The sequence below is a fragment of the Acomys russatus genome, chromosome 1 (genome assembly GCF_903995435.1).
Source record: "Acomys russatus chromosome 1, mAcoRus1.1, whole genome shotgun sequence".
Classification (NCBI taxonomy): domain Eukaryota; kingdom Metazoa; phylum Chordata; class Mammalia; order Rodentia; family Muridae; genus Acomys; species Acomys russatus.
In genome coordinates this window covers 90,848,782-90,876,074 of record NC_067137.1, presented here as the reverse complement: position 1 = coordinate 90,876,074, position 27,293 = coordinate 90,848,782, and the positions used below count along the sequence as shown (strand labels likewise).

Genomic DNA, 27,293 nt, shown 5'->3' with positions numbered 1-27,293 from the left:
TAAAGGTGAAAGGACAGAACTGATTCCACACAGTGGTCCCCTGGCCTCCAACACGTACATGGTGCATGCACATGTGTGCACATGTGCGCGTGTGCACACACACACACACACACACACACGTAAAAATAGGTGAATTTATTTTACTTTTTTAAAAATCGCATGCCAATTATTTTATTAAAAATACTGTAATCTATCCGTCTCATTGTTTCTATGTGTTTCATTTCTTTCTCTTTTCTAGCAACTTCTATTTCCAGCAGGGTCTAAAGACTAGTTAGACTTGGATTCAATATTGTGCCTATAATGATGTATTTCATATGACAGGAATAGAGTGACAGGAGTCTGTCCCGGTAGCAGTAATTCCTAGTTTGAACTGGCTGAGTAACTGCCCAGTTTCTCGGTACATTCCAATACATTCAGTATTCCTTCCCCCAATAATTGATGATTGATCTATAGACTGAGACCCTATCCTACGTGAAGATCCTAATCACCAACCACACTTCCCCCAAGGGTTTTAGTGTCGATTGGTAATGCACCAATTATTACATTATGGGGCTGCAATCTGATGATCTTTAAATCTTTTCTGTCCTTTGATTTGGGTCTAGATGAAATAATCACTCTTAAAACTCAGTCCTGCGGTGCTGGCTGGCTCCTCCACTGGCAGCTTTTCCTGATGCACAGTCTTCAGCTGTCAGCCTCTGCTACTCTTTAACGTCTAAGTACATTCTATTGGAAACTTTGCATTCCTAGTCAGTCAACAGATGAGTGATCTACACGTGCCTCTGCCACAACGGCCAGCCTTCCATGCAACCCCTGTGAGCTGGGTGAGGACGGGTGACAGTGTAGGGAGAGTTTCCCATCCAGATGTGCGATCTGTTTCTCCCTTCCCTCACAACTGGGATAGACTCAGGTACCTTTTAAGGGAAGAATTGTTTATCTTAGCTCACAGTTTCCGAGGTTTTGGTCTTTCATGGCAAGCAGAACCGCTCAAATCATGGCGGGCCAGGAAGCAGAGAGAAGGAATGCCTGCCTGCCTTTGTTGGCTTTCTCCAGAGGGAGAAGGCAGCCTCCTTCAGGCCACCCTCAATGCTCAGAATAGCTAGCATCCACAAGCACGGCCCAGCCCTCTGCCTGCCCCTTCCCTTGAGACCAGTCCAGCAGAAACACCAGGACAGCATCATTCACATCAGAGATTCCCCCACGGGAAAGGGATGGGCGTGTCACGTCATGTGGGGCCAGCGTACAACTCCATGGAGCAGCTGCCTCCTGAGTGTGACATGGGATGTAGGACCATTTTCAAATTCTCATCTATGCAGGATTGCAGATGCCACCAATGCCACTGTTTAGGTCTCTCATTTCCTTTCGTTTGTCTGTTTAATTAAAATATGTGTATGGGGAGAAGAACATACACCCTAGTATGGATACCTGTGGTGGCCAGAAAAGGACATCAGATCCTGCATTTTTTGTGGGCAAACAACCTGAGGCTTCAGGAACTGGGCTGGAAGTGGGAGCTCAAGGGAAGGGGGAAAGGTGGACCTAGTTTGTTGCAGGTCCTGGGCAGGTGTCAGCCGGGTGGTGGTAGCACACGCCTGTAGTCCCAGCACTTGGGAGGCAGAGGCAGGCAGATCGCTGTGAGTTCGAGGCCAGCCTGGTCTACCAAGTGAGTCCAGGACAGCCAAGGCTACGCAGAGAAACCTTGTCTCGCAAAAAAGAAGGAGGAGGAGAAGGAGGAGAAAGAGGAAGAGGAGGAAGAGGAGGAGGAGAAGAAGAAGAGGAAGAGGAAGAGGAAGAAACAAAAATGTTAGAGAACCATGCTTAGCAGAGAGCAGAGCAAAGAATCTGCTCTGCCTGTGCTGGCGCTGGGTATGAGCGGCACCCAGCAGGCACGGAGGTCAGGGAACTTGAGCAACCGTGGGGGGACCCATAGAGGTAACTCTTATAACTGGCGCAGAGATTCCGCCCGTTTGCGTAACCTTTTATTTGCCCACAGCTAGTTTGTCCAGAAACTCTGTCCTGAGAGGGGACTAAAGAAAACACCCAGCAAGCACCACGCGCGGAAGGCCTGCAGCAGGGAGCAAGGGTGGTCTCCGCGGTGCCTGAGAATGGAGGGACACAACTTCTCAGCCCCCTTCAATTTCTCCCTGCCGCCTGGCTTCGGCAGCCGCCCCACAGACAAGGCGCTGAGTGTCATCCTGGTGTTGATGCTGTTGTTCATCATGTTCTCACTGGGCTGCACCATGGAGTTCAGCAAGATCAAGGCTCACCTCCGCAAACCCAGAGGGGTGTTTGTTGCCCTGGTGGCCCAGTACGGCATCATGCCCCTCGCTGCCTTTGTTCTGGGCAAGGTCTTCCGTCTGAACAACATCGAGGCACTAGCCATCCTCATCTGTGGCTGCTCTCCTGGGGGGAACCTGTCTAACCTCTTCGCCCTGGCCATGAAGGGGGACATGAACCTCAGGTAGGACTGAGGATTAATAGGGAGTTGGGGGCGGGGGCAGGATGGTGGGGGGGGGGGGGCAGCGGAGACGTCATCATCTGGGGAAGATCTTGGCTGGAACCAGGAGAGAGGTGGGGGTAGGAGCGGGATTAAGGTTAGAGTTGATTGTCAAAGGTTTCTGCTGAGGTGGGGCAGGCTCTGGTCCCAAGTGAAAAAACGTCGAGCTGGTCCAGAGGTATCTTAGATATCCCTGAGCTCCAAGCAGTGTCTGAAGGATCGCTTCAAAAGGGCACATATTTCAACCAAAGAGTCCCTCCGATCTGCAGACACCTGCCTGTGCCAGTTGAAAAATCTAGAAGGGGCATAACAGTTCCTGAACATTCCAGGGAGGCCAAGGTGATGTGGAACCAAACGAGCATCTCAAATTACTGCAGAGAAGAGGCTCCACAGGCTCTTCCCCAGTATCTGAGCATCCGAGGTGTCTGCTAAGATCCTTCACCCAGTAATTAGATGTAGCGAGATGGCCATCCAAAGAACCTCAGGTAGAACTGAGGTCCCAGGGCTTGCCCAGGTTAGGTCAGGCCCCACTCAGTCTAAGAATCTGGGAGAAGGTGAACCACAGCCTGAGTCCAGAGCATCCTGATCAGAAGCGAGCAAGGTCTCACTCCTGAACAGCCAGACTCCTCAGGCTTGGTGGCATATCTGCCCTTCACACAGGTATGACTGTGGTCGTAAATGCCTAGCACAGGAGGCGCTCTCAGCCTGCTTGAGCAGTCCACATCATGGCTGAACTCCCTGCAGAAGGAGAGCCTCGGGCTTAAGGTAGTCTCCTCCCCTAAGCCTGTTCTCAGTGGAGATGTTCAGTGTCAGGTAAAGCAGGGAGCCCAGAGTCTATCTATGTGGGTCTATGAGCACCCTGCCTGTGACAAAACTTTACAAAGAAAAAGACCCAAGAAATCTCTGCTGGTGAGGAGTGACACTGGGGCACCTGGGGGGAGGGGCAAGGCATTAGCCACACTGTACTGTAGGCAAAGGCTTGTCACACCTCAGATGTCCTAACGCACAGTCACTAGCAGAGCAGGGGCACTTTGAGGGGTCTGTGTGTCTGTGGAAGCAGAACGGGAAATGGGGCTGGGGACTGTGTGAAGGACAATGGGTGAGTGTCACAGTCCCATCAACTGCCAATGAGGCCTCTCCGACACCCCCGGGAGATGGAGATAAAGAGTGTGGCTGTGTTCACCTACTTGTTTGGCCTCTGGCCTCAGGGTCCAGATTCCACCAAAGGTGTTAGTGTGGCCACCTTCCGTCAAAGTCCCCTGCTCCCAAGCATGCCTGTCACACTCATACACTTTAACCGTGCCTCAGCTCCCGCCAGCTGTGTGAATAGTATCCTCATGGCCTGCCAGACTTTGAATCCCAGCTGTCCTCAAAGTCACTACTTGCTTTATTGCGATGACAGCGATGGTAGAGACCTGCACTAAACATTCTTTTTAACAAAGTCAAAATTTAAACGTATTTACTTTTCATGGGGCAGGGGGATCATAAACCGCAGGCAGTGGGGGTGCAGGTGACGGGGAGTGGGAGGGGACAGCCTACGTAGAATCCCAGGAATCAGATGCTGGAGACCAGACACAAGTGCTGCGCATCTAACTTTATTGTTCAGCATAAAAAGCCTTTGAAGGGCCATTCAGACCATCCCATGCTAGTCTCAAGCACCAATAGCAATCTATCAGGTTGGTGTAGCTATGAGAAAATGGGGGAGGGGGGAAGCAGGGCAAGGTCATCTCAGGAGACTTCTGTTAAGAAGGGGGAAGCAGTCACCACCCTAGCCTTGGATCCATTTTGAGAGTTCGCTAGCATGCTAGGAGTCCTTAGGAGAACAACCCCGTGTGCAGTGGATCAGGGCCATTCGAGGCGTCTTAGGAGCCGCTGATGATTCACTTGCCATTCTCCGTGGGCCCCTAAAGGTTTATCTCCACACTCCCCACAACTATTATGTACATGGTTATTTTGTCTGCATATACATCTCTGTGCACTATGTGTGTGCCTAGTGCCCACGGGGCCCAAAAGAGTGTCCTGGATCCCCCTGGGACTGAAGTTACAGATGGTTGTGAGCTGCCATGTGGGTGCTGGGAACCAAACCCAGGTCACCTGAAAGAGCAGCTAGTATTCTTAGATACTGAAGCATTTCTCCAGCCTCCCCTCCCCCCAACAAAGTCCAATTTTATTTTCTTAATGCCCTTGTTGTCCACTGTATGCATCCTGCACTGACCCTTGTTTCAGTAGCTGACATGGATGGGTACCTACAGGAGGGAGTGCCAAAATGGACCACATTCACAGATGAGGAAAGTCTTAAGCTTAGCACCTTTGGCCAAGGTCTGGTTGGCTTCAGAGCTGGTGTGTCAATGGATGTCTTGAGAACTAGCCTGTTCGTTGACAACATGAATGTAGACTGCCTGTCAGTCTCAAAGGCACTGGCCCTCTGATCAGACATGCGTATTGTGCAGGAGGGGAATCCACTGTCATCACAGCTTTCTGCTTTTCTCTTTTTAAAGATTATGTATGTATGTATGTATGTTTTGTTTTTCAAGACAGGGTTTCTCTGTGTAGCCTTGGCTGTCCTCGACTCACTGTGTAGACCAGGCTGGCCTCAGACTCACAGTGACCCACCTGCCTCTGCCTCCCAAGTGCTGGGATTACAGGCCTGCACTACCACGCCCAGCTAGATATATTTTTGTATGAGTGCTTTGCCTGCATGTATGCAAAGTCACTGTGTACGTGTCCTGGTGCCCATGAAGGCCAGAAGAGACTCTGGGCTTCCTAAAACTGGAGCCATAGATGGTTGTGAGTCACTATGCGGGTGCTAGGAGTTGAACCTAGGTCCTCTGAAAGAGCAGCCAGTGCTTTTAATGGTTGCGCCATCTCTCCAGCCCCAAGCTCTCAACTTTTCAAGAGAAGACTGAATCTCCATTTTTATGTAAAATGTCCAAAATTTCAAACATCAGGTCATCTAAATGCATCCAAAAGGCTGTACAAAGCAAGCAGTGGCTCCAAGGCTACTTTAAGGCCTCTCTTGAAGCTCACTATGTCCCACTTAGAGCTACAAGTATGGTGAGACTCTTATTACTCCATTTTACTCACTAGGAAACAGAAGTCGAGGTCAAAGGTCTCCCAATAGCTGAACAAAACTTGTGTCCAGATCCAGCTTCAGCCTCTCCCATCAATAATTTTTCTTCCAAATGGATTAAATCTGAGGTGGGACCCAGGACATGTGGCTCCACACACACACACAGTGGGCTGGGCCTTTTCACATCAATCCTTAATCAAGAAAACACCTTAGGCTAGTCTACAAACCAATTCTATAAAAGGTATTTTCTCGATTAAGATTCCTTCCTCTGCGCACGCCTTTAATCCCAGCACTCAGGAGGCAGAGGCAGGTGGATCACTGTGAGTTCAAGGCCAACCTGGTCTACAGAGTGAGTCCAGGACAGCCAAGACTACAGAGAAACCCATCTCTAAAAACAAAAAAATAAACCACCCCCCCCCCAAAAAAAAGATTCCTTCTTCCCAGATGACCCCAGTTTGTGTCAAATTGACACAAAAACTGGCCAGCACAGCTAGGCATGCCAGGAAAATAACTGTAGACCTACTGTGTGGTTTGCTGCACTTACCTGTTGTGAGACACTTCCGATTCCATGGGCTGCTTCTGTAGGCAGCATGGCCCCCTGCCCCCAGGTGAGAGCATGTGTACTTAAAGCAGAAATTGGGGGTTCTGGGGTTCACATATTGTGAGCAAGGACACTGGGGTTATTCCACCTCACACTTCCTCACGCAGGGAATCTGGGTCTTTTTATTTGGAATCACCAGGCCTTGTCTTTGTTTGCTTACTTGCCTTTTGAGACAGGGTTTCTCGGCATAGCCCTGGAACTTGCTCTGTAGACTAGGCTGGCCTCAAAAGCGATTTGAGTATGTTGCCTCTCCACAGCATGGGACTTACGTGTATATGCTGATAATGATGTCATACAGTCTTACTTAGTCAACTCTATACTATTTTTTTCTTGAAAGGTTTGATATTTTACTGTCTACAAAGATATTTCCTAAATTTCCTTTGAAAAACTTGAAAATGTTTGCCTTTCACATGGAAATCTTTTGTTTTTGTTTTTAGAGAAAGCATTTCTCTGTGTAGTCCTGGACTCATTTTGTAGACCAGGCTGGCTGTCCTCGAACTCAGAGATCCTCCTGCCTCTGCATCCCAAGCGCTAGGATTACAGGTGTGCACAACCAGGCCCATCACATGAACTCTATGTTTTGTTTTGGTTTTGGTTTTTTCAAGACAATAAGGTTTCTCTGTGTAACTGCTCTGGCTGTCCTGGAGCTCACTCTGTAGACCAGGCTGTCCTGGAACTCAGAGATGCTCCTGCCTCTGCCTCCCAAGCGCTGGGATTAAAGGTGTGCACCACCATGCCCAGCTCACATGGAACTTCTCCCCCCAAGACAGGGTTTCTCTGTGTAGCCTTGGCTGTCCTAGACTCACTTTGTAGACCAGGCTGGCCTCGAACTCACAGCGATCCTCCTGCCTCTGCCTCCCAAGTGCTGGGATTAAAGGTGCGCACCACTACGCCTGCCTCTTACATGGAACTCTTAAGTCAACTTAGGACTTATTTTTATGAGTGATCTAATCTTACAGTTTCCATATGAGTAATTTTAAGCACCACTCATTTTTTCCTCCAGTAATATGTAGTACCGCCTATTAGTGAAACACACTAGAGCCTGTGTCTGGACTACCATTATTGGTCAATGCAGCTATCTTTCTACCAGTACATTTTCTTTTTCTTTTTTTCTTTTCTTTTCTTTTCTTTTTTTTTTTTTTTTTTTCTTGGCTTTTCAAGACAGAGTTTTTCTGTGTAGCCATGGTTGTCCTGGACTCCCTTTGTAGACCAGGCTGGCCTCGAACTCACAGCGATCTGCCTGCCTCTGCCTCCCGAGTGCTGGGATTAAAGGCCTGCACCACCATGCCTGGCACATTTTCTTAATTACAGTCACTTTACAGGTCCTCATATCTTTATGAAGATGCTAACAATTGTTCACCTTTCTACTCCTGCACTTGAATTTTAGAAACAGCTTTCATATTCATAAAATTTCCAGAACTCTAGCTTTACATTGCATTTATACCTGTGTGCACGCATGTGACAGATATTTTGCCCACATGCCTCTGTGAACCACGTGCCTGCCTGATGCTCTCTTTCTACAGGGAGTAAGGTCCCCTGGAACTGGAGTTCAAATGGGCAGGTGTCTAAATTGCCATGTAGGTCCCCTGGAAGCTGCCAGTCCTCTTAACCACTGAGCCCTCTCTCCCGCCCCCCAACATCTTTACACTGGTTTTGAGACTATCTACTTGGGCTTGTTTCCAGAGGGATAGAGTCCATCCTAACGGGGAAGGCATGGCAAGAGCAGGAAGTCCATCCTCATACAAAAATAGTAAAAGCAGACAGGAAGTGGGGTCAGGCTATAAAACCCCAAAGCCCACCCCACCCCACCCCCTAACATGCTTCCTCCACAAATCTCTATAGCCATCCCTCACAGCATCAGCAACTGGGGACCAAGCAAGTACATGAGCATCTGGGACATTTCTCACACAAACCATCTCACCCCCCTCTATAAGTCATCTCTCCATTCTGCCTTGACTACGATATAGAGCGCTTAGGTTTCTTACAGAATCCCTCCAGGAAAGACATTCATTGCTAAATACAATTTTGTGATTATAAATGCCATCTTTTAAATTTTTCTACTAATGGCATGTCTCATCCAAGTGTATTATCTTATATTGCTCATGTGTTTATAAACCCTCTAAATTTTTTAGAGTTATAATGGAAATTTTGCTCTATGATCAATCCTTAGCGCAAAAAAAAAAAAGTTTATTTTCCTATGCATTCCTATTTCTCTTGCTGTGTATCCTGCAATGTAGGAGGTGATAGCATTATGCTGTTTTATCCCTTTTATTGTAGGAAATCTACAGTTATAGGAAATGCAGTAAACTGTTTACTACTAGTTTTTGTTTTCATTCAATCACTTTACATCCTGTTTTACATCCTGATCACAACCCCCTCCCCTCCTCTCTTCCAGCCCCACCCCTCACGCCCCACTTCCCCAATTCCCCCCATTCTTTCTCAGAGAAGGGGAGGCCCCCAAGGGGTACCAACCCACCCCAGCAGCTCAAGCTGCTGCAGAACTAAGCGCATCCACACCCACTGAGGCCTGACAAGGCAGCCCAGCTAAGGGAAAGGGATCCAGAGGCAGACAACAGAGTCAGAGACAGCCCCTACTCCAGTTGTTAGGGAACCCACATGTTGACCAAGCTGGACATCTGCTGTATATGTGTACGGGGTCTGGGTCCAGCCTGTGCATGCTCTTTCGTTGGTGGTTCAGTCTCTGTGAGCCCCCATGGGCCCAGGTTGGCTGACTCTGTAGATCTTCTTGTGGTGTCCTTGACCCCTCCAGCTCCCTCTATCCTTCCTCCCACTCTTCCACAAAACTCCCTGAGTTCGGCCTATTGTTTGGGTATGGGTCTCTGCAGCTGTTTCCATCAGCTGCTGAATGAAAACTATCGGAAGAATAATGCTAGGCTCCTGTCTGCAAGCACAGCAGAGTATCATTAGCAACCATTAAAGTTTTTTAATAATAAACTCTTAGTACATACCACTTTAAAAATTAGGATTCTTTTGTAGACCAGGCCAGCCTCGGACTCAAGAGTCCAGGACAGGCAAGGCTACAGTCTTGAGAAACCGTGTTTCAAAAAACAAAAAACAAAACAAAACAAAAATTAGAATTCTCAGCTGGGAGTAGTAGCGGCACACCCCTTTAATCAGTCAGGAGTCAGGGAGTCAGAGTCAGGTGGACCACTGAGCTCAAGGCCAGTGGTCTACAAAGCAAGTCCAGGACAGCCAAACAAACAAACAAAAAATCCCCATTGTTGATGTACTAAACTTTTATAACATTAAATCTTGTTACATTATTTTTCTGCAAGTCTTAATTAGGGTTTCTAATATTGTGATATAATAGTATATCCAAAAACAACTTGAGGAGAAAGGGTTAATTTTGCTTCACACTTCCACATCACAGGCCACCACTAAGGGAAGTGAAGACAAGAACCTGAGGGGCTGAAGCAGAAGCCCATGGAGGGATGCTGCTTACGGCTTGCTCGGTCTGCTTTATCCTACCATCTAGGACCACCAGCTCAGGGGTGGCACCCATAGTGAGGTGGGCCTTTCTACTACCCATCAAGAAAAAAACATTCTTTAAATCAAAATGGCACCTTCTCCAATAAAGCATATGGGGTTTGAAGACATTGGACAAACGTGTACTTTTATCAGTCACTTACTATTGCGATTTGGAATAAGACTTCTAGTATTCACCTTCTTTACAAGCCAAAAAAAAAAAAAAAAAAAAAAAGAACAGTATATTTACTGCCCAAGAAAATGGCATAAAGTACTCGGCAGTGTTAGGCACACAGAAGGTACTCAAACATCTAATTGGCTTTTTCTTTGTTCTTCTCCTATCTCCCACTCAGCATTGTGATGACCACTTGCTCAACCTTCAGTGCCTTGGGCATGATGCCTCTCCTCTTATACATCTACACCAAAGGGATCTACGATGGAAACCTTCAGGACAAGGTGCCCTATGTAGGCATCATCATATCACTGGTCACGGTCCTCATCCCTTGCACCATAGGGATCTTCCTCAAGTCCAAAAAGCCAAGATATGTACCCTACATCATCAAGGTAAGAGCATGGTACCCAAGCAATCACCACCACACGGGCTACCTAGGAAGAGAGGTTTACCTTGACTCGCTGTCCTAGGGGTTCTAGTTCAATGCTGGATCACCTGGCAAGGGCAGCTCACCAAAGCACAAGCACCTGTTGGGTCAGATACATTCCAAGACAGAGCAGAGTGGGTAGCACAGGACCCCTATTCCTTTTCTTTTCTTTTCTTTTATTATGTATACAGTATGCATCAGAGTACATTATTGATGGCTGTGAGCCACCATCTGGTTGCTGGGAACTGAACTCATGACGTCTGGAAGAGTAGTCAGTGCTCTAGCCGCTGAGCCATCTCTCCAGCCCCCCTATTCCTTTTCAATATCATGTCCCCGATGACCTTAGAACCTTCTGTAAGGCTCCACATCCCGAGGCCACAGTGCTTCTGAGCAGCATCACCCCAGGGTGATGGTGCACATGTGGGGAAGTGGATGGAGATCACACAATCAAACCACAACAGGCTTTCCTTCCTTATTACAGACACAAAATAACATCTATTCCTGCTGTACCTACTACTTCATGGGATTGTTAACATGCACAAATACTTTTGAAGAGTCAGGAGAAAAAGTGAACACGGTGTATAGATACATTCACACACACCTTAATATAATTAAAATAAAATTAAACGTATGCTCCTTGATGCTTAAAGTCTCTGCCATACACTTTGAGGATTCACTGTCTTCAGTCTGTCATTTGAAAAAAGTTACCCTGGCCAGGCGGTGGTGGCACACGCCTTTAATCTCAGCACTCAGGAGGCAGAGGCAAGTGAATCCCTGTGAGTTCGAGGCCAGCCTGGTCTACAACACGAGTCCAGGACAGCTAAGGCTACACAGAGAAACCCTACCTCGAGAAACAAAAAAAAAAAAAAAAAAAAGTTACCCATAAGAGAAATAAAATACAGCAATCGCAGGCAAATGAATATGTGGTCTTTAAGAAGACTACTGAAGGCCAGGATGGCCAGGCTGGGATTTACATAAGGCGGGAGAGAGGCCAAATAGAGTTCAGAGAACAAGACAAATCTGGCTGTTTGACTGGCTACAGAAGACTACAAGGAAGAATGAACACTTCCAGGATGCCATGACCAGGGTGGAAGATGAAAGACAGGTTAACAGAAGTTTGAAGGAACACAGCAGGCACAGGGAGGGTAAGGGTACTACTATGTCATTGCTTGCCCTCGGAAGAATGTGACTACCCATATTCCAAGAGCTCGACCCTCTTCAGCCTCCTCTACATAGCAAGTTCTGCACGGTCAGCCAGGCCTACACATCAAAAGGCAAACATCACACACGGGACTAAAAAGGAAACTAAAGCAATGACAAAGCTTAATCATTACATAATAAGCTATAACTGAGTTTTTGGGTTTTTTGTTGTTTTGTTTTTCGCTATGTATTTATTTATACAAAAGATGGAAAACAAAGACTTAAAATTTAGATATTTTTGACATTTCGGAGCATGCTGCAAAGTACACCCCACTTACATCCTTACGCTTCATGATAAAAAAGCCTCCAAGCATTTTACCAGAACCCACCTACTAAAGGTCCTCACTGGTGCATAGAAGATGTAAATTTAACTATAAAAACATGCCATTACCCCCTGGGGGAGGGGGCATGATAGATTTGCTGAGTTATAATGCTATTACCCATTTCTGGACTTTCTCATCTAGTTTCCAGGTCACACAAGCAAGCTGGCTCTTTTGGGTTATACATTATTTGGAATCAGAGCAGGCTATGTAGTTCAACCACCCACCCTTGCTTCAAGTGACTCTTGGCAATTCCCACAAGTCCAGATAAGGCTACAACAGTGGTTCTCAGCCTTACTAACCCTGGCCCTTTAATACAGTTCATGTTGTGGTCACCCCCAACCACAAAATTACTTGTTGCTGCTTCCCAACTGTAATTTTGCTACTGTTATGAATCGTAATGGAAGTACGTTTTCCGATGGTCTTAAGGGACCCCTGTGAAATGTTCATTCAGCCCACAAAGGGGTTGCTACCCACAAGTCAAGAACCACTGCCCTCAAACAGTAAAGCTATGGCTGGTTCTAGTGAGCTCTGAAATATCTGTATGGAGAGTCTTGAGCAAATGTGTACACAGACTGAAAATGTCACTTCAGCTTCACAGGACCAGAACTCTCATCCCTTCATAGGTATAGCACTTCACTGAGAATATCACAGCAATCTGGAGTTATGTCAAAAGCTGCTGGCTGTGCTTAGCTGCACTTTAGCCATTCACTTGAAATATTAGCCAAATATTTTCCAGCTACTAGTAAATCCAGAAAGATGGAAAATAAGGGCTTTTGGTATTCCTTTCACCTCTGCTACCAATTCCTGTCTCCCCATTCCTTCCCTTCTAATGGCCTGCCTCTTGTCCCCATGTCCAGGCAGGGACGATCATCACTCTGTTGCTCAGTGTGGCTGTCATAGCCCTCTCTGTCATCAATGTAGGCAACAGCATCATGTTTGTCATGACCCCGCACTTACTGGCTACTTCCTCCCTGATGCCTTTTACTGGCTTCCTGCTGGGCTACATTCTCTCGGCTCTCTTCCAGCTCAAGCCAAGGTAGGTCTTTTTAGGTCCCATTGTCCCTGGAGTTTGTCTTTTTTTTTGTTTGTTTGTTTGTTTGGTTGGTTGGTTGGTTTTTCGAGACAGGACTTCTCTGTGTAGCCTTGGCCATCCTGGACTCATTCTGTAGACCAGGCTGGCCTCGAACTCACAGCGATCCGCCTGCCTGTGCCTCCCAAGTGCTGGGATTAAAGGCATGCGCCACCACGCCCGGCTTTGTCTTATGTCTTTTTGGAAAGGATAAGGAGTTAGGGACCTTGAGATATAGGCCAAGCATTTGCCTTGCATAGGTCCCAAGGCAACAACTGAACAAGGACTTTGGGCCATGAGAAATAGTGGGGGTGGGACGCTAAGAGCAAAGCTGGCCTTCTCCAGTACGGAGATCCTGCCTCCTGGAACTGCCTGGCAGTTGATGGCATTGGGGTAGCTTTAATGTCACTCCTTTTCCATGCCCACTCTTCTTCCTCCTAACAAGGCTTGAATTCTTGACAAGGACAATGTCAGATGAAAGTTATGCTAAGCAGTACTCCAAGCTCGCAAACCCAACTCAACCCAACTCGCAAACACAGCCACTGTACAACCTGAGGGTCTGTGGGAACATGAGAGGCTTTTCCTCCTGTTAGTCTAAACAGACAAATACTTACGTGGGAGTCTAACATCAATTAATGCAGTGGTTTTTAACCCTCCTAATGCTGTGACCCTTTAATAGCTCCTCGTGTTCCACTGACCACCAGCCACAAACCTTTCGTTGCTACTTCATAACTGTAATTTTGCTACTGTTGTGAATCATAATGTAAATGTGTTTTCCAACGGTCTTAGGTGGCCTGCGAAAGGGTCATTCATCCCCAAAGGGTAATGACCTACAAGTTGAGAACTCCTGCATAGGCAGAATCTCCCCTACTCTCTAATAGAAACTCATTTCCAAAACACACACAAAATCCACTATTACAACTATATTAGTAATGATGAAATTACTGTGCCTGTACTACACAAGGCAAAAAAAAAAAAAAAAAAGCTAGCTGCCCACAACCACAGTGCTGCAGTTCTACTGGTTCTGGGAGCTATAGATCACAATGGCCATAGCACCAAGGGCCATAACAGTAATCCCTTGTCACTTACTAAAGCTGCTCAGTTACTTAACAAACTTGGAGCTAAGTAGGTTACGTGTGTATTCATCAAATATAAACACCCTGCTCTTCAAACACGACTAGGGAAGCAGCATTCAAAGACACAGACTGAAGCTGACATTGCTAAAGATATGTAAGCTACAAACAGGCACAGGATGAGGTCTACAACATTTCAACCTCCCACTATCCGGTCAAAGACTAACAAACTAGTAAACGATACTGATTTCCAGTTTCACTAATCAGCCAGTCACTTTCAAGTTTTAATTTGTCAATTCTATAAAGCAGACAAAATTTCCAAACCACTCAAAGGCCTCCTTGGGGCCAGGCAGACGTAACTCAGTAGTACATGCCTAGTACAGATAAGGCCAAGTAATCCCAAACATATGCATGCATGTGAAAAGGCACATGCACACACCGCCTTTTATAAACTTCCTGTACCTTTTAGGCACTATCCTTCCTGGGGTTAGACTGGTATGAGAAATCTGGCCCTCCAAACCCGTGTGTACTTTAACTTCCTATTTCCTCCCGTCTTCCTATGCTGAGTGCTGTGGGTCTACAGTATCAGAGAGGGGAAGGGCAGGCCCAGTAGCTGCCACCGCCGTGTTGAGCATCCTCTTTTCCACCCACAGGTGCAGACGCACCATCAGCATGGAGACAGGATTCCAAAACATCCAACTCTGTTCTACCATCCTCAATGTGACCTTCTCCCCTGAGGTCATTGGACCGCTCTTCTTCTTCCCTCTTCTCTACATGATTTTCCAACTTGCAGAAGGACTGCTCTTCATTATTATCTTCCGGTGCTACGAGAAAATCAAGCCTCCCGAGAGTGAGTACCGAATCATCTCTCTTGAGTACTGCCACGTTGGATCTGAGCTACCAACACGAGGGTGTCAGTGGGGACCTGAATCAGGATTGCAAGAGACTTTAAAGAGTGAAGGCCATGTCCATCAATAACACTGCACTTCCGCTGCTTTAGCTGAGAATAGCTAGCCATCGTTTTGTCGACTACAAAGGAGAGCCTTCACTGTAATAGGACAGAACTCCTTTGGACCTAGGAGAGTTCAAGGCATTCTTCAGTATTCAGTGTTCTGTGACTGGGTCAGAGCGTTAGCACGCTAGTGCTAACAGGGAAAGCACAAGACAATCCTAACACAACAGAACCCAAAGTGATTCCATTCTGGTTATACACTAATTTAATCCAAAACTTAATTACATAACTGGTATGATTTGTACTGATTACTAGAATAGAGTATTAATAGTAAATTATGTGCAGAACATAATTAAACCTCAGAAAAGGCCCAGAATCCCTCTGAGGGAGTGAAGAGCACTAGCAGGGGCTAGGGAGTTAAGAAGGCCTGGTTGATCTTCCACAGGCCTCAAGGCAGCTCCTAATCCTGTAACTCTAGTCCTAGAGGAAGCGCTCTTCCGGCCTCCATAGACACTGTGTGCAATGCAAAGACATACATGCAGGACACTACCCATACACATTAACAAAAAATGTATCCGTCTCTAAAAAATACTTCTCCTTCATGTGGAGCTGCAGGACTTGAACTCTGTCACTCAGGCTTAGCAGTGACCATCTTTACCTGCTACAGGGGAGTATGTGCCAAGGCACTGGTTTTGTGGTACTGATCACAGAACTGAGTAGCTCATATGGATCAAGTAAACACTACCCCATGGTGTTAAAGAGTGTAGGCTAACCTCAAACTGGAGACTCTCCAGCCTCCAGGCGCTCATCAAATTACATGTCAAGTACTATGTCCAGCCATGTCTTTTTAGTACTGGAAATCAAACCCAGGACTTAGGCATGCTCAGGAAGCATTCCACCAGAGCAACAACACTCATGTCTTTTAAACGAAAACTCAGTATTACTTTATAACACCCATTTCCTAAACCAATTTCTTCTACTGCATTATTTCCAGTAAAACCAAGGCTGAGATTCTTTTTGAGGCCCAGGAACTATCATTCTCACGCCAAGACAGAATCAAAACTTTGGTAGAATTAACCATACTAACCAATGTCAATGTCCCCTAGGCAACTGTGATCTTGGTTATCAAGGTGCCAAAGAGGAAATCAAAGAGCTGACCACACTGCAAATTCCCTGAAAGCTCTGGCTCAAAACTAGCTTGGTAAAGAACCTAAGGCTGAGCCTTATCTCCGAAATACAGTCATTTATTACCCAGTAGGCAACACTTTGAACAAACAGCACAAGGGACACTGCTTCTAGAGCCATCAGTTAGGTTCCAGGTTTAAAGTTGGGGTGCCAGAAAGACCTGTAATAACCTTAAATGGTAACTGGGAACATCATGGCATGTCAAAAGTCTACCCCGCCGTGACACACCTCCAACAAGGGTATACACCTCCTAATCCTTCCCAAACATTTCTTCCAAGTGAAAACAAAAGCATGCATTCAAATATATGAGCCCAAAGAGACCATTCTCATTCAAACTACAATCTTACATTTTGGTTTTTTGAGACAGGGTTTCTCTGTTAGCCTTGGTTGTCCTGAACTCACTTTGTAGACCAGGCTGGCTTCAAATTCTGAGATCCACCTACATCTGCTTCCCACGTGCCAGGATTAAAAGCATGCACCACCAAGCCCAGCACAATTTTAACTCTCACTCTCTATTTTAATTTCATAGAAAAAACAAAAATGATCTACAAGGCTGCAGCAACCGAAGAAGCTATTCCAGCAGCTCTGGGAAAAGGCACCCACAACGGGAATATTCCTCCTGCACCCAGCCCTTCCCCCAACGGCCTGCATTCTGGGCAGATGGCAAGTCAGAATGACTGTGAAAACTCAGAAGCAGCAAGAAAGGAATACCAAGCTCTGCCTCAATGTCTAGCACTTTCAGCAAATCCATCAGCAGCATCTTAAGTCCTAACCTGAGACAGAGGGGCATCTATCAAGGAACCATCACCCATCCCCAATTTGTTATTTGTTCGGCCAGACAAAGTGGTTCATGCCTAGAATCCCAATGCTCAGAAACTTAAGGTCAACCTTAAGGTACAAAACAAGCTGGTCTCACGAAACCAAAAATCCTTTTCAGTGGCTATGAGCTGAAAGCTAAAGCAAGCCTGCACTTGTCCTGCTCTCTACAGCAGTATTTGATAAGCATTAATGTCACTATTTCTAAACTTACCAGTAAGCAGGTGCTTTGTTCTTTAAACATCTACAACCTGTTTCAAGTTGTAACTCAAAAGGAAAGGAACAGCCAGGTGTGGTGGCACGTGCCTTTAATCCAAGCACTGGGGAGGCAGAAGCAGGTGGATCACTGTGAGTTTGAGACCAGCCTGGCCTACAAAGTGAGTCCAGGACAGCCAGGGCTATACACAGAGAAATCCTGTCTTGGAGGGAAAAAAAAAGGAAATAAACTATAACAAGTAATAGTTGTAACTTATGAAGCTCCTGATCTTTTTTTCCTTTCCAACATGATTTGGGTTCAAAAGTGTTTATATCAAATACACACAAAAGCAATTAACAGGACAAAACTGCCATCCACTACCACAATGAAAGGGTTTCGGGGCTGGAGAGATGGCTCAGGTTAGGAAGAACAGGTTAGGCTGTTCTTCCAAATGTCCTGAATTCAATTCCCAGCAAACACATGGTGGCTCACAGCCATCTATAATGGGATCTGGTGCCCTCTTCTGGTGTGCAGGCACATGTGCAGGCAGAACACTGTATGCATAATTTTTTTAAGGGGGTTTCAAATACCAGAAGCAAAGAAACTATAAAAAGGTCAAGTAACAAGCCAACTCAACTTCACACACATTCTGTTTACCTCTCAGTGGCATCAAGCATTCCAAAGACTTGGGGGAAGCATGACTGTGCAGAAAATACCTGAACCCTCAAAATCTATGTCATCTAAGCATTTTTCACTTTTTACTTAGATGCTAAACAAAACTGAAAGATGAACAAACTACCCATTGCATGAATGGCTGAACATGGTTAGCTACTTTTGTATTTCTCACCAGCGATCAGGTACAACTGAGGCCACAGCATTAGGGCACCTATTTGGGTCTAACGAACATTCTCAAGAATGGCCACTAGGGTTCATCTTTACGCGTTTTTAAAAATGGCATGGCGGCATATGCTTTTAAAGCAACATGTTCACATGCCTAAAGTAGCAGGTGGCTTGTATCATGTTTGAGGCCAGGCTGGGCTACACCTTGCCAAACAAAACCAACTACATAGTAATGCCAGCAACTTTGGGAAGGGCACAAGAGGATGACAACTGAGGAAATCGGCTACATAGTAAGTTGAAAGCCTAGGGTATAAGACAGTACCAACATACCCACAAAAATATTTAGCTTTACAATTTGGGGGTCATCTGCTTAATGTCTCTAACATGCAACTGGCACTATGCACGATGTGATAAACTAATATAAAAAATAACCTAACATTCAGGGAAGGCTGACCTGGACTTCAAAATTACCCGTACAAGTAGAAGAAAACAAACTAGGCAGGTGTGGTGGTGCACGCCTTTAATCCCAGCACCTGAGAGGCGGACCTGAGTTTGAGGATAGCCTGGGTTCAGGCCAGCCAGGGCTCCACAGAGAAAGCCAGTCTCAAAAAAAACCCACACACACTAACTAGTCCTAAAATCTCTCCCGTAGAAGTCTATCAAGGGTAGTGGTGGCACGTGCAGAGACAGAAGGATCTGAGTTCGAGGCCAGACTGGTCTACAATAGCACACCTCAGACCAGCCAAGACCACAGTGAGACTTCTGTCTCAAAGGAATCTCACTATTGCTAATTTCTCAAATTTCAGGTCTTAGTACTTCAACCTGACGCAGCCCTCATGATAGGGCCAGTAAGGATGGCCAGTAAAAGGAGAATGCTAGGTTCTGCCAGTGTTGTCAACAGGTCCCTTGAGTAAACTAGCACACACTACTAGTTGTAGCCTATTAACATCAGCTGTACTTCATGGTCTATTACTGGACCAGCAAGTAACCAGCCTTCTTAACAAGCTCTCGTCTTTCCCCACACCTACTCCCAAATGCCAGCTCTCACTCCCTAACTCCCCCTTTGAGGAAACAAAGCTCATTTTACTACTTCTATGCCTGTCTAGTCCTGAGATGATCATTAGAACCAGAAATCGTGGATCCTGAATCATTGATGCCTTCATGTGTCCATTGAAAAGCCCCTAAACTTCCTCTCAGTGGTAGTAGTTTCTACTTACAAGCTAGCATTTGGCAACTACACTTTCAAGATGAGTAAAACTCCATTCCCTACACTTAGAGGGCAGGGCTCACTCTCAGGGATAGACTTTAAACTGTTGCTCACTGACCCCCTAGGGGTCTAAAGGGAAGGCTCAACCATTAAGATGACTTGCTGCTCTTCCAGAGGACCTGGAGAGTCTGACTGAGGGCCCTTGTGGCGACTCAGAGCTCTCCTATAGCTCTAGCTCAAAGCAATCCTGCGGCACCTTCTGGCTTCCTTGGGCATCAGGTATGCAACTGATACATACACATGCAGCCAAGGTGCCCATATAGATTTTATTTCCCCCTTAACATACTCATACATTAGCCAGGTGGTGATCATATACATTTAATTCCAGCAACGGGAAGCACATTCTGGTCCACAAAGCGTGTTCTAGGACAGCCAGGGACACAGAGAAACACATCTCGAAAACCCGAAGCATATAAACTTAAGACATGTAGTCACGCATCTCACTAAAGTCCCTTAATCTGCCAGTCGCTGAGAAACGTCACTATGATCATTCCAAATGTATTACATCTGTCAGGAAGCCAAGACAAGTCTTGCACTGGATCTTGTTTGCGCTAGACCACTGCCCTTTCTGCTGTTACGACTACACTATCAGGTAGCATAGGAAAGCAGAGAAGAAATAAGATAAACTGTCCTTCAACTTAGCTGCCAGTTTTCAACTACTCCTGAGCCCTTCTTTCACTAGTTTCAAATAGCAAAAAAGTACTCAAAAGCCCACACTACACTGCTTCAGGGTTCATGTGTAGAGTTTTTAACTTAGAATACGCAGAACAGAACGGAATACAGGACTTGAGAGAAATAGACCAAAAGCAGTTTTATAATACTTAGTATTTTATTATCAATAACAAACAGCTGCTTTAATGTCTGTCTACAGCTGCTAGTGGGTGAGAAGACACCCTTGACCCTAACAAGGAACTCATACTAAGCCTTTATATACAAGCGAATTTAGAGCTCTTTTAAAGTGTCCACAGCTATTAATTAGTTTAATTGAATAATTAAACTAATCTTGAGTTAACATATCTGAACAATGAACCAAAATATTCAAAAGTTTTTCTAGTACAAAAAATTAAATGCTTTAGTTATAAAAGAGCTCTATCAATATACACAAACTATATACTTCAGACAGTCACAAAAAGTGTGAGCAGAAGGCTTATCAAAAGACATTTTAATACAATTAGTTTTCAACAACCCCTTGGTGGTCCACATCTACAAAGAAATCCAGCCCAACCCCCCTCCAAATCCCACCCCACAGAAAAGCACATACTTACCAGAATTTTTAGCAAGTATGGTTTGGGAATTTTTGTTTTTTTAAAAAAAAGGCCCCCAGGGCAAGTTATTTACAGTTTAATTGCCACTGTCAACTGATCTGGACCGGGACCGGGATCGGGACCTCTGGCGATCCACAGACGCTGGAGACTTAGATCTACTTGAAGAACCACGTTTCTGGCTCTTCTCGGGCACAGGTGACCTACTACCAGAACGGGACTTGCTCCGGCTCCGGCTCCTGCTCCTTGATCGGCTGTAAGACTTGCTCCTACGGGAACGGGACCGGCTGCGGGACCTAGAGGAGCTCCTGGTCCTAGATCGTGACCTGCTTCTTGACCTGCTATGAAAAATGGGGAGAAGGAAGAGAGAGAGAAAATTAATCTGTATGACAGAGTTCTAAAAGCCAGTAAAACTTTTGGCTTAAAAACATTAACAAAAGGATACCTGTGCCTTTTGCTGCCTTCAATTAATTTGATTTTTCTTCCGTTAATTTCCTTTCCAGAAAGTTTTTCAATAGCATTCTTTAAGTCACCATAAGAGGCAAACTCAACTACCCTAAAATGGGAGGGAAAATTACTTTAAAGCTTATCTACCCCATTGCTTTATAGATTGTCTATACAGATCAGGATAAACCCAAGTTTATTCCCTGCTCACTGATATTGCTGTACTAAACCATTTCTGATACACAGCAAGGCAGTTTTTGAGACAGACAACTCTTTGTGCAGTGTCCTCCATGTACTGCTGAATGTGTAGCAGTATGCCAGTATCATTAACAATCCCTTGTGGTAAGACTTGTCTCCCCAGCAGGGTGTGGTGGTGCACACTGCCTGTAATCCCAGCCTCAGGAAGGCAGAGGTAGGTCTCTGTGTGTTTGAAGCCACCCTGGTATATAAAGTAAGTCCAAGGCTACATTAAAAATTAGTAATGTTTGGGAGGCAGAGGCAGGGGTATCGCTGTAAGTTCAAAGCCAGCCTGGTCTACAAAAGTGAATCCAGGATAGCCAAGGCTACACAGAGAAACCCTGTCTCAAAAAAACAAAAATCAATGTTAAAAAAAAAAAACAACAAAAAAAGTTCTGCCTCCCCAAACCGCCAGTGCAGAACTATCATAATCTAGCACATGCAAATGTTAGCTCCTAGCAATGCCACAATAAAATTCCCCAGATAATTAAAAGGCGCACGCACTCAGTGCATACTCACCCTTCATTTAGTTTAGGCCGATGTGCATCCGCAAAGGTTACTTCCCCAGCTTGTCTCATGAAATCTTTGAGGTCCTTAACACAAGACAATCATGTTAAGGAGAGAAAGGGAAAAGTGGCACACAAACAATCACATGGTATAAAAACAAGACTACTGAAAGAGAAGTTGTTAGATAAAGTACAAACATGGCATGTACCACACTTGTATTCTATCAGAATTCAAAAATTATGCCAGGGCACGAAATAAGCAAATAGCATATTGCTTTTAAGCAAAATGCTGGAAGATATTCCAACTTTTAACATTATAATAGTATTAGTCTAACTGAGCTCAGTACAAAAGGGGGGGAAAACAAACAAAAAACAAAACAAACAACAAAAAAAGAACAAAACAAAAGGAACAGTACATATTTTAAAGACTAAAGTAGTTTTATATTTAAAAAAATAAAAAACATTTACAAAGACACCAGTTATTTTGTGCCCCATATGTCATTAAAAAAATTTACTTTACCTTTATTAACATTTCCCTAGGCTAGTCAAGCAGCAAACCATTAAGCGGTCGGAGAAACCTTCATGACATAGGCCCGACTGGCTCTTCGCCACCCACTTGAAGGATACTACCCAATCGATGGAAGCCTTTAATCGCACAGCCCTCCCTATTAGCAGACTACTGGCGATGCAGACATGTTTTACTCTTGTGCAGTTACCAAGGACCACTTTACTGCGATCAGGATTCCAACGACCAACTAATTTCGTATCTTTCAACTCTTTCGACCAGGACCTCTTATTCGGAAGCGTTACAGGAAGACAGCTCTCAACTTAGGGATCAGATCACGTTATCAACGTTCTGGGATCGCTGCAACCCGGCACTTCAAGTAAGTGCACCGATTACGTCTAGACCGGCAAACACAGATCTAGAGGTGGCCAACTGATCACTGTAGGAGCTGACTGGCAAAGTCAACCAGGCCCAACCAAGAGTGACCAAGACAACGATTAGGATAACCCACAGGCACTCCTCGTCATAAGGCCAACGACACAGATAGGCTGGCAAATAAAGGGTTTAATATTTGGTTAAAATTGATTTTTAAAAACATGAAAAAATAACCTCAAAACATATACATTTGATCACTAATATTAAAATCTGAAACATCCCCCAGTTACATTTAAAGTTTAAAATTATAGTTCAATTAAATCCATTAATTTAAGATAAGACTTTTAATAAGATATATTAAAAAAACATTAACTACCCATTAACACTTTTAAATGCCACATTAAATAATTCAAAACTGTATTTCAACAAACCTGCCAGCTGACTCTTGAGGATAAATTCTCAACTATAAGTCGGTTTTCTGTTCTTACAGGTGGGGCATTTCTGAAGAATATAAGTAGTCAGTGTCAGATGCTATGTCACAATGTCAGATGACATGCTGTTTTTACTGACAAGTTTAAACAACGAAAAGAGAGTGAGTCCAGTGACTCTCACCACGTCTCCTGGTTCTCAGTATGCAGACTAACTAGACGTAAGCAGTCTGAGGCACATCTAATGTTGATGGTGCCTATCTTAAACCCTGACAGCCACCTGCCCGCCACATACCGTCTATCATTTCGAGGTCTGCGACTACTAAAACGGTCGGAGTATCGTCCTCTACCTCGTCCACCTCGAGACCGAGCCCGAGCATGTTCAATAGTAACCCTGCAAAGCGACGGAAAATGTGTTTTACATGTTCACACTACATGCAAGAGCACTTAAATACTGCAATGTCCCAGTCTACTCTATTTTCCTGGGAGAACTAGTAATAAGCCCACCATGGTTACCTTTCACTGCAAAGTTCTTTTCCATCAAGTTCATAAACAGCATCATCTGCGTCCCTTGGGTCCTCAAATTCCTAAAATGTAGCAATAAGACACTTAGCAGAACCTTTGGACATGCATCCTATAGCAATGTAAGATCCCGGAGGCCAGGTGCACACCTGTAATCCCAGCACTTAGGGAGGGGCAAGCAGGTGGATCTCTGTGAGTCTGAGGCCAGCCTGGTCTACAAAGTTGAGTCCAGGACAGCCAAGGCTACACAGAGAAACCCTGTCTTGATCGTGGAAAATGTTAGGATGAAGATATTACCTTAAACTCTAGTACAAAGAATCAAAGGGTGACTGGGAATGAACAACTTGTTTGTTTTGTTTTGTTAATTTTTGAGACAGGGTTTCTCTGTGTAGCCATGACTGTCCTAGCCTGCCTCTGCCTCCCAAGAGCTGGGATTAAAGGCATGCGTCACCAGCGCCCAGCTACTTTTAAATTAACAGAATTCACTGCCTCACGGCCACATCTAACACCTTTCTGGAAAAAAATGACACAAGGATTCCGTTTAGAATTACCGCTTATCACAAAAGCTTCCTGCTTGGCTTTGTTTTGAGACACTGTTCCTATCTGTAGCCATAGCTGTCCTCAAACTCAAGAGATCTGCCTGCCTCTGCCTCCCAAGCCTGAGACTGAAGGCGTGTGCCGCCACCAGCACCAGGCTACCTACTTCTTACCAGGCAAATTCGCTCAGCTCGAAATACTTACCACAAAGCCAAAACCTCTTTTCAGATCAATATCTCTGATCCGCCCGTAACCCTTGAAGAATCTTTCCACATCTTTCTCCCTCGCCGCTGGATTTAGTCTCCCGATGAACACTCGACAGCCACTCATGATGCCCGGCTAGCGCTTCCTGTTAGGCGGTAATTCAATCGAAACGCTATCAATGAACTGAACCCGGGGAACGCCCAGTCAAGCAGTCAAACACATACAGGAGCCAACTCTTAACAGGGCCACCAGTGTGTACCTCTTTAAGTCGTTCAGACGCCCCCACGTCCAAAATCCAAATTAAAACTCAACTCCCACAACGACCCCCTCCCTCCCTCCCAGGCTCCAAACCACAGCTGACCGCAACGCCCACTGGCCACCTTTCTAGACTGCGCAGCCGCGCTCCGCTCCCGGCACCCGGGCCCCCTCCCATCTGCCGCAGTTTCGGAAAGGCCGAGAAATGCGGGCGAAGGCGGCCCCGCCCTCCGCAAGGCCTTGTCCAATAGCAGCCGGCCGCGGCACGCGTCGCTGTCTCGCCTCCCCGCCCCCCGCCCCGCGCGTCACAAGCGGGAATCTCGCGACGCCACAGCTGAGCATGCGCAGTCGGCGCGACGGGCGCGTTCGCAGCACAAAATGGCGACGGCGGAGTCTGCGGCGGGGGAGGAGCGAGCAAGCGAGCCGAGCTCCTTTCTCGGGCCTGAGCGCTGCGCCTACCGTCCAGGAGGGGAGCACTAGCGGCCCTGGGCAAGGCTGGCTCCCGGCATACGGAACCAAACAGGGAGCGATAGGGGTGACAGGGAGGGGGACGCGCTGTTTCCCCCCTACAAACGCCCTCCCCCCCACAAGGCCCGCCCTTCCGCCTTGTGCCCCCTACAAGCAACACCAAAAGGGAGACGTGCCCCAGCGCCCACCTCAATCAACTGTGCTCTCTAGACGCCGTCCTCCGCAAAGAGCGAAGCCCCGGCCACTCGCGGCCATGAAGAAGCCTCGATCCGAGAAGCCTTGCCCTCAAAGCGAGCCACTCACCTACCGGACAGGGTCTTTGGCGGCTGAGACCTGAAGAGGTCCGTAGTCTGCGACGGAGCTGTCTGCCTCCCTACAGACCCGAACTCAACTCGTCTACGTCTCTCCACAACTGACGCACTTAGCAGCTCGGGCGTTGCACAAAATGGACGGAACGTCCCTGCGTCACTTCCAGGGCGGCTCCAGAAGCTCGGGTGCCGCCCCGTTGGAGCCAAAAACGGAAGTTTCCGCGGAGCCGGAAGTCCTAGTGGGGCGGGGTTACTGTACTTTGACCCTGGAGGGGACCGCAAGTGGGTGGTGGAGGCGGGCACGTCTTTAGATACAAAAAGATGAATCCGAAGTTTAGCTCGCTGGGAAAAGAAACCCAGGCTTAAACTGGGCGTTGTGGCACATGCCTGTAATCCCAGCACTCAGGGAGGCAGAGGCAGACGGATGGCTGTGATCTAAGCCAGCCTGGCGACCCAGAGAACCCCCGTCTGATAAAACAAACAAACGAAAAGAAAGACACCCAGGCTTTGCAAAACCACCTGTTTATTTTAAAAAATCATTTAGATACTCCCGTCTCATTAAGCAGCTCCGACTAGTCTGGAGCTCAGAGAATCCGCCGTTCTTCGCCTTCAGTGCGCCAGGACTACAGGCCTGAACTACAGCCAATTTTGGGGGCACTCTTTTGCAAATTTTTTTTTTTATGTTAAACAGAGTTTATTAGATGAACATGGGGAGGAGAGAGAGGGAGAAGCGCAAATTGTTCTTACCAGTGTTTCAAGGCCAGTGTTTCTTCAGGCTCAAGTGAGTAAATTCTGATTTCAGTGATGTGGCTTTCGTTCTGATAAGTCTAAAGAAGGGAATTGTTTTCTGTCGACGGAGGGATTTACATGACGAAATCGTGAAATTGGGACAAGAGAAACTCCCCTGTATTGAAGCCCTAAAGCCAAGCTTGGGCTCAGCTAACTGGAAAAGATTGTTTCTAAATCCAACTGGCTGTTGTCCAGTCCTTTCTGTTCAGGTCTCTGTAATCTCACAAAAACTCAACAGTTATAAAGAAATGAAAACGGTGCTTCCAGAGTGAAGGTAACTCACAGCCCTCCACATCCTTAAATTAACTTCAGTCTTCTACCAGGAGGTTGGAAGGTCTAGAAACTTTGACAATAAGGACAGTTGTGGTGAAAGGCTGTTTTTCTATACTGTTTCTATCTGTAACCCAAGGTGTCATCTTGATTTTGAAATGTACCTCGAATGGGGTCACACATATTCAGCTAGGGTTACAGAGATGAGCTGTTGGCTCAGGAAGGAGAAAAGCAACCCCAGCTCAGACCTCAGGGGCACTTGAGACCTTGATTCCTTCACATGGGATAAGTTTGTCTATTCAGTTAGCTCTGCAAATTAAAACAGCATTGGTGGAGCCATTTAAAACACAAAAAGCCTTGTGTGGTAGCACATGCCTTTAATCCCTCAGGAGGCAGAGGCAGGTGGATCTCTGAGTTCAAGGCCAGCTTGTTCTACAAATCAGGACAGCCAGAAACTGCAAGAGAAACCCTGTCTCAAAAAACCTTGTAGTTATCTATGGTGTGAGAAGTTAAAGATGGATTTAAAATGATAAAATTTTAAAACTAGAGAGGGCGTAGGAGTTAAGAGTGAGGCTGAATCAGGATAGGAGTTGGAATTTTATCACCTACTTAAGTGTCAGGCCAAAGTAGCAGCCCACCTGTAGCCCCAGCATGCTGTCCCAGCAGCAAGCTGGCTAGCTGAACTAGCAGAATCAGTGAGTTCTGGGATCAAGTGAAAGACCCTTTCCTAACATAACCCTGGGTGGAAAGTTAATTGTCCATACTTTACGGACCAGCTCGCTGCCTCCCTATCCCCAGAAATCAGGACACACCCTCCCTAAAGCTGTAAGGAGTTGATAGCCAGGTGTGATGACTAGGCATGCTTTTAATCCCAGTGTGCAGGAGGAGGAGGAGGAGCTTTGTGACTAAAGGACTACAACTGCCAGCCAAAGTGATACTGTGAGACCCCAAGACCTTGTCTTAAAAAATAAAAATAAAAAAGAAAGAAAATAGGTTGATACGTGAAAACTATGTT

The 27,293-nt window shown here is 46.0% G+C and overlaps 3 protein-coding genes across 6 annotated transcripts in view; 1 reads left to right on the top strand and 2 right to left on the bottom strand.

Annotated features, from left to right (window-relative positions):
- The window catches only part of Susd6 (sushi domain containing 6), a 373,726-nt gene that overhangs the window by 239,023 nt on the left and 107,410 nt on the right, over window positions 1–27,293 (bottom strand). The window lies entirely within an intron of this gene.
- Slc10a1 (solute carrier family 10 member 1) lies at window positions 1,977–16,875 on the top strand. The gene is made up of 5 exons (XM_051148486.1): window positions 1,977–2,455; window positions 10,002–10,212; window positions 12,628–12,806; window positions 14,566–14,762; window positions 16,579–16,875. Exons 1-5 carry the CDS (start codon window positions 2,100–2,102, stop codon window positions 16,812–16,814), a joined length of 1,179 nt encoding a protein of 392 aa, XP_051004443.1. The 5' UTR covers window positions 1,977–2,099; the 3' UTR covers window positions 16,815–16,875.
- Window positions 20,314–25,385, bottom strand: Srsf5 (serine and arginine rich splicing factor 5). 4 transcript variants are annotated; one of them, XM_051148465.1, is made up of 8 exons: window positions 25,219–25,385; window positions 24,189–24,333; window positions 23,442–23,512; window positions 23,221–23,319; window positions 22,929–22,998; window positions 21,631–21,704; window positions 20,876–20,986; window positions 20,314–20,771 (listed from the first exon to the last, which is right to left on the bottom strand). In XM_051148465.1, the coding sequence occupies exons 2-8, from the start codon at window positions 24,312–24,314 to the stop codon at window positions 20,510–20,512; spliced, it is 813 nt and encodes a 270-aa protein (XP_051004422.1). In that variant the 5' UTR covers window positions 24,315–24,333; window positions 25,219–25,385; the 3' UTR covers window positions 20,314–20,509. The 4 variants fall into 4 exon arrangements, with proteins under 4 accessions (XP_051004422.1, XP_051004403.1, XP_051004431.1 ...); XM_051148446.1 differs by having other exon boundaries at window positions 25,215–25,381; XM_051148474.1 differs by having other exon boundaries at window positions 20,314–20,768; window positions 25,215–25,381.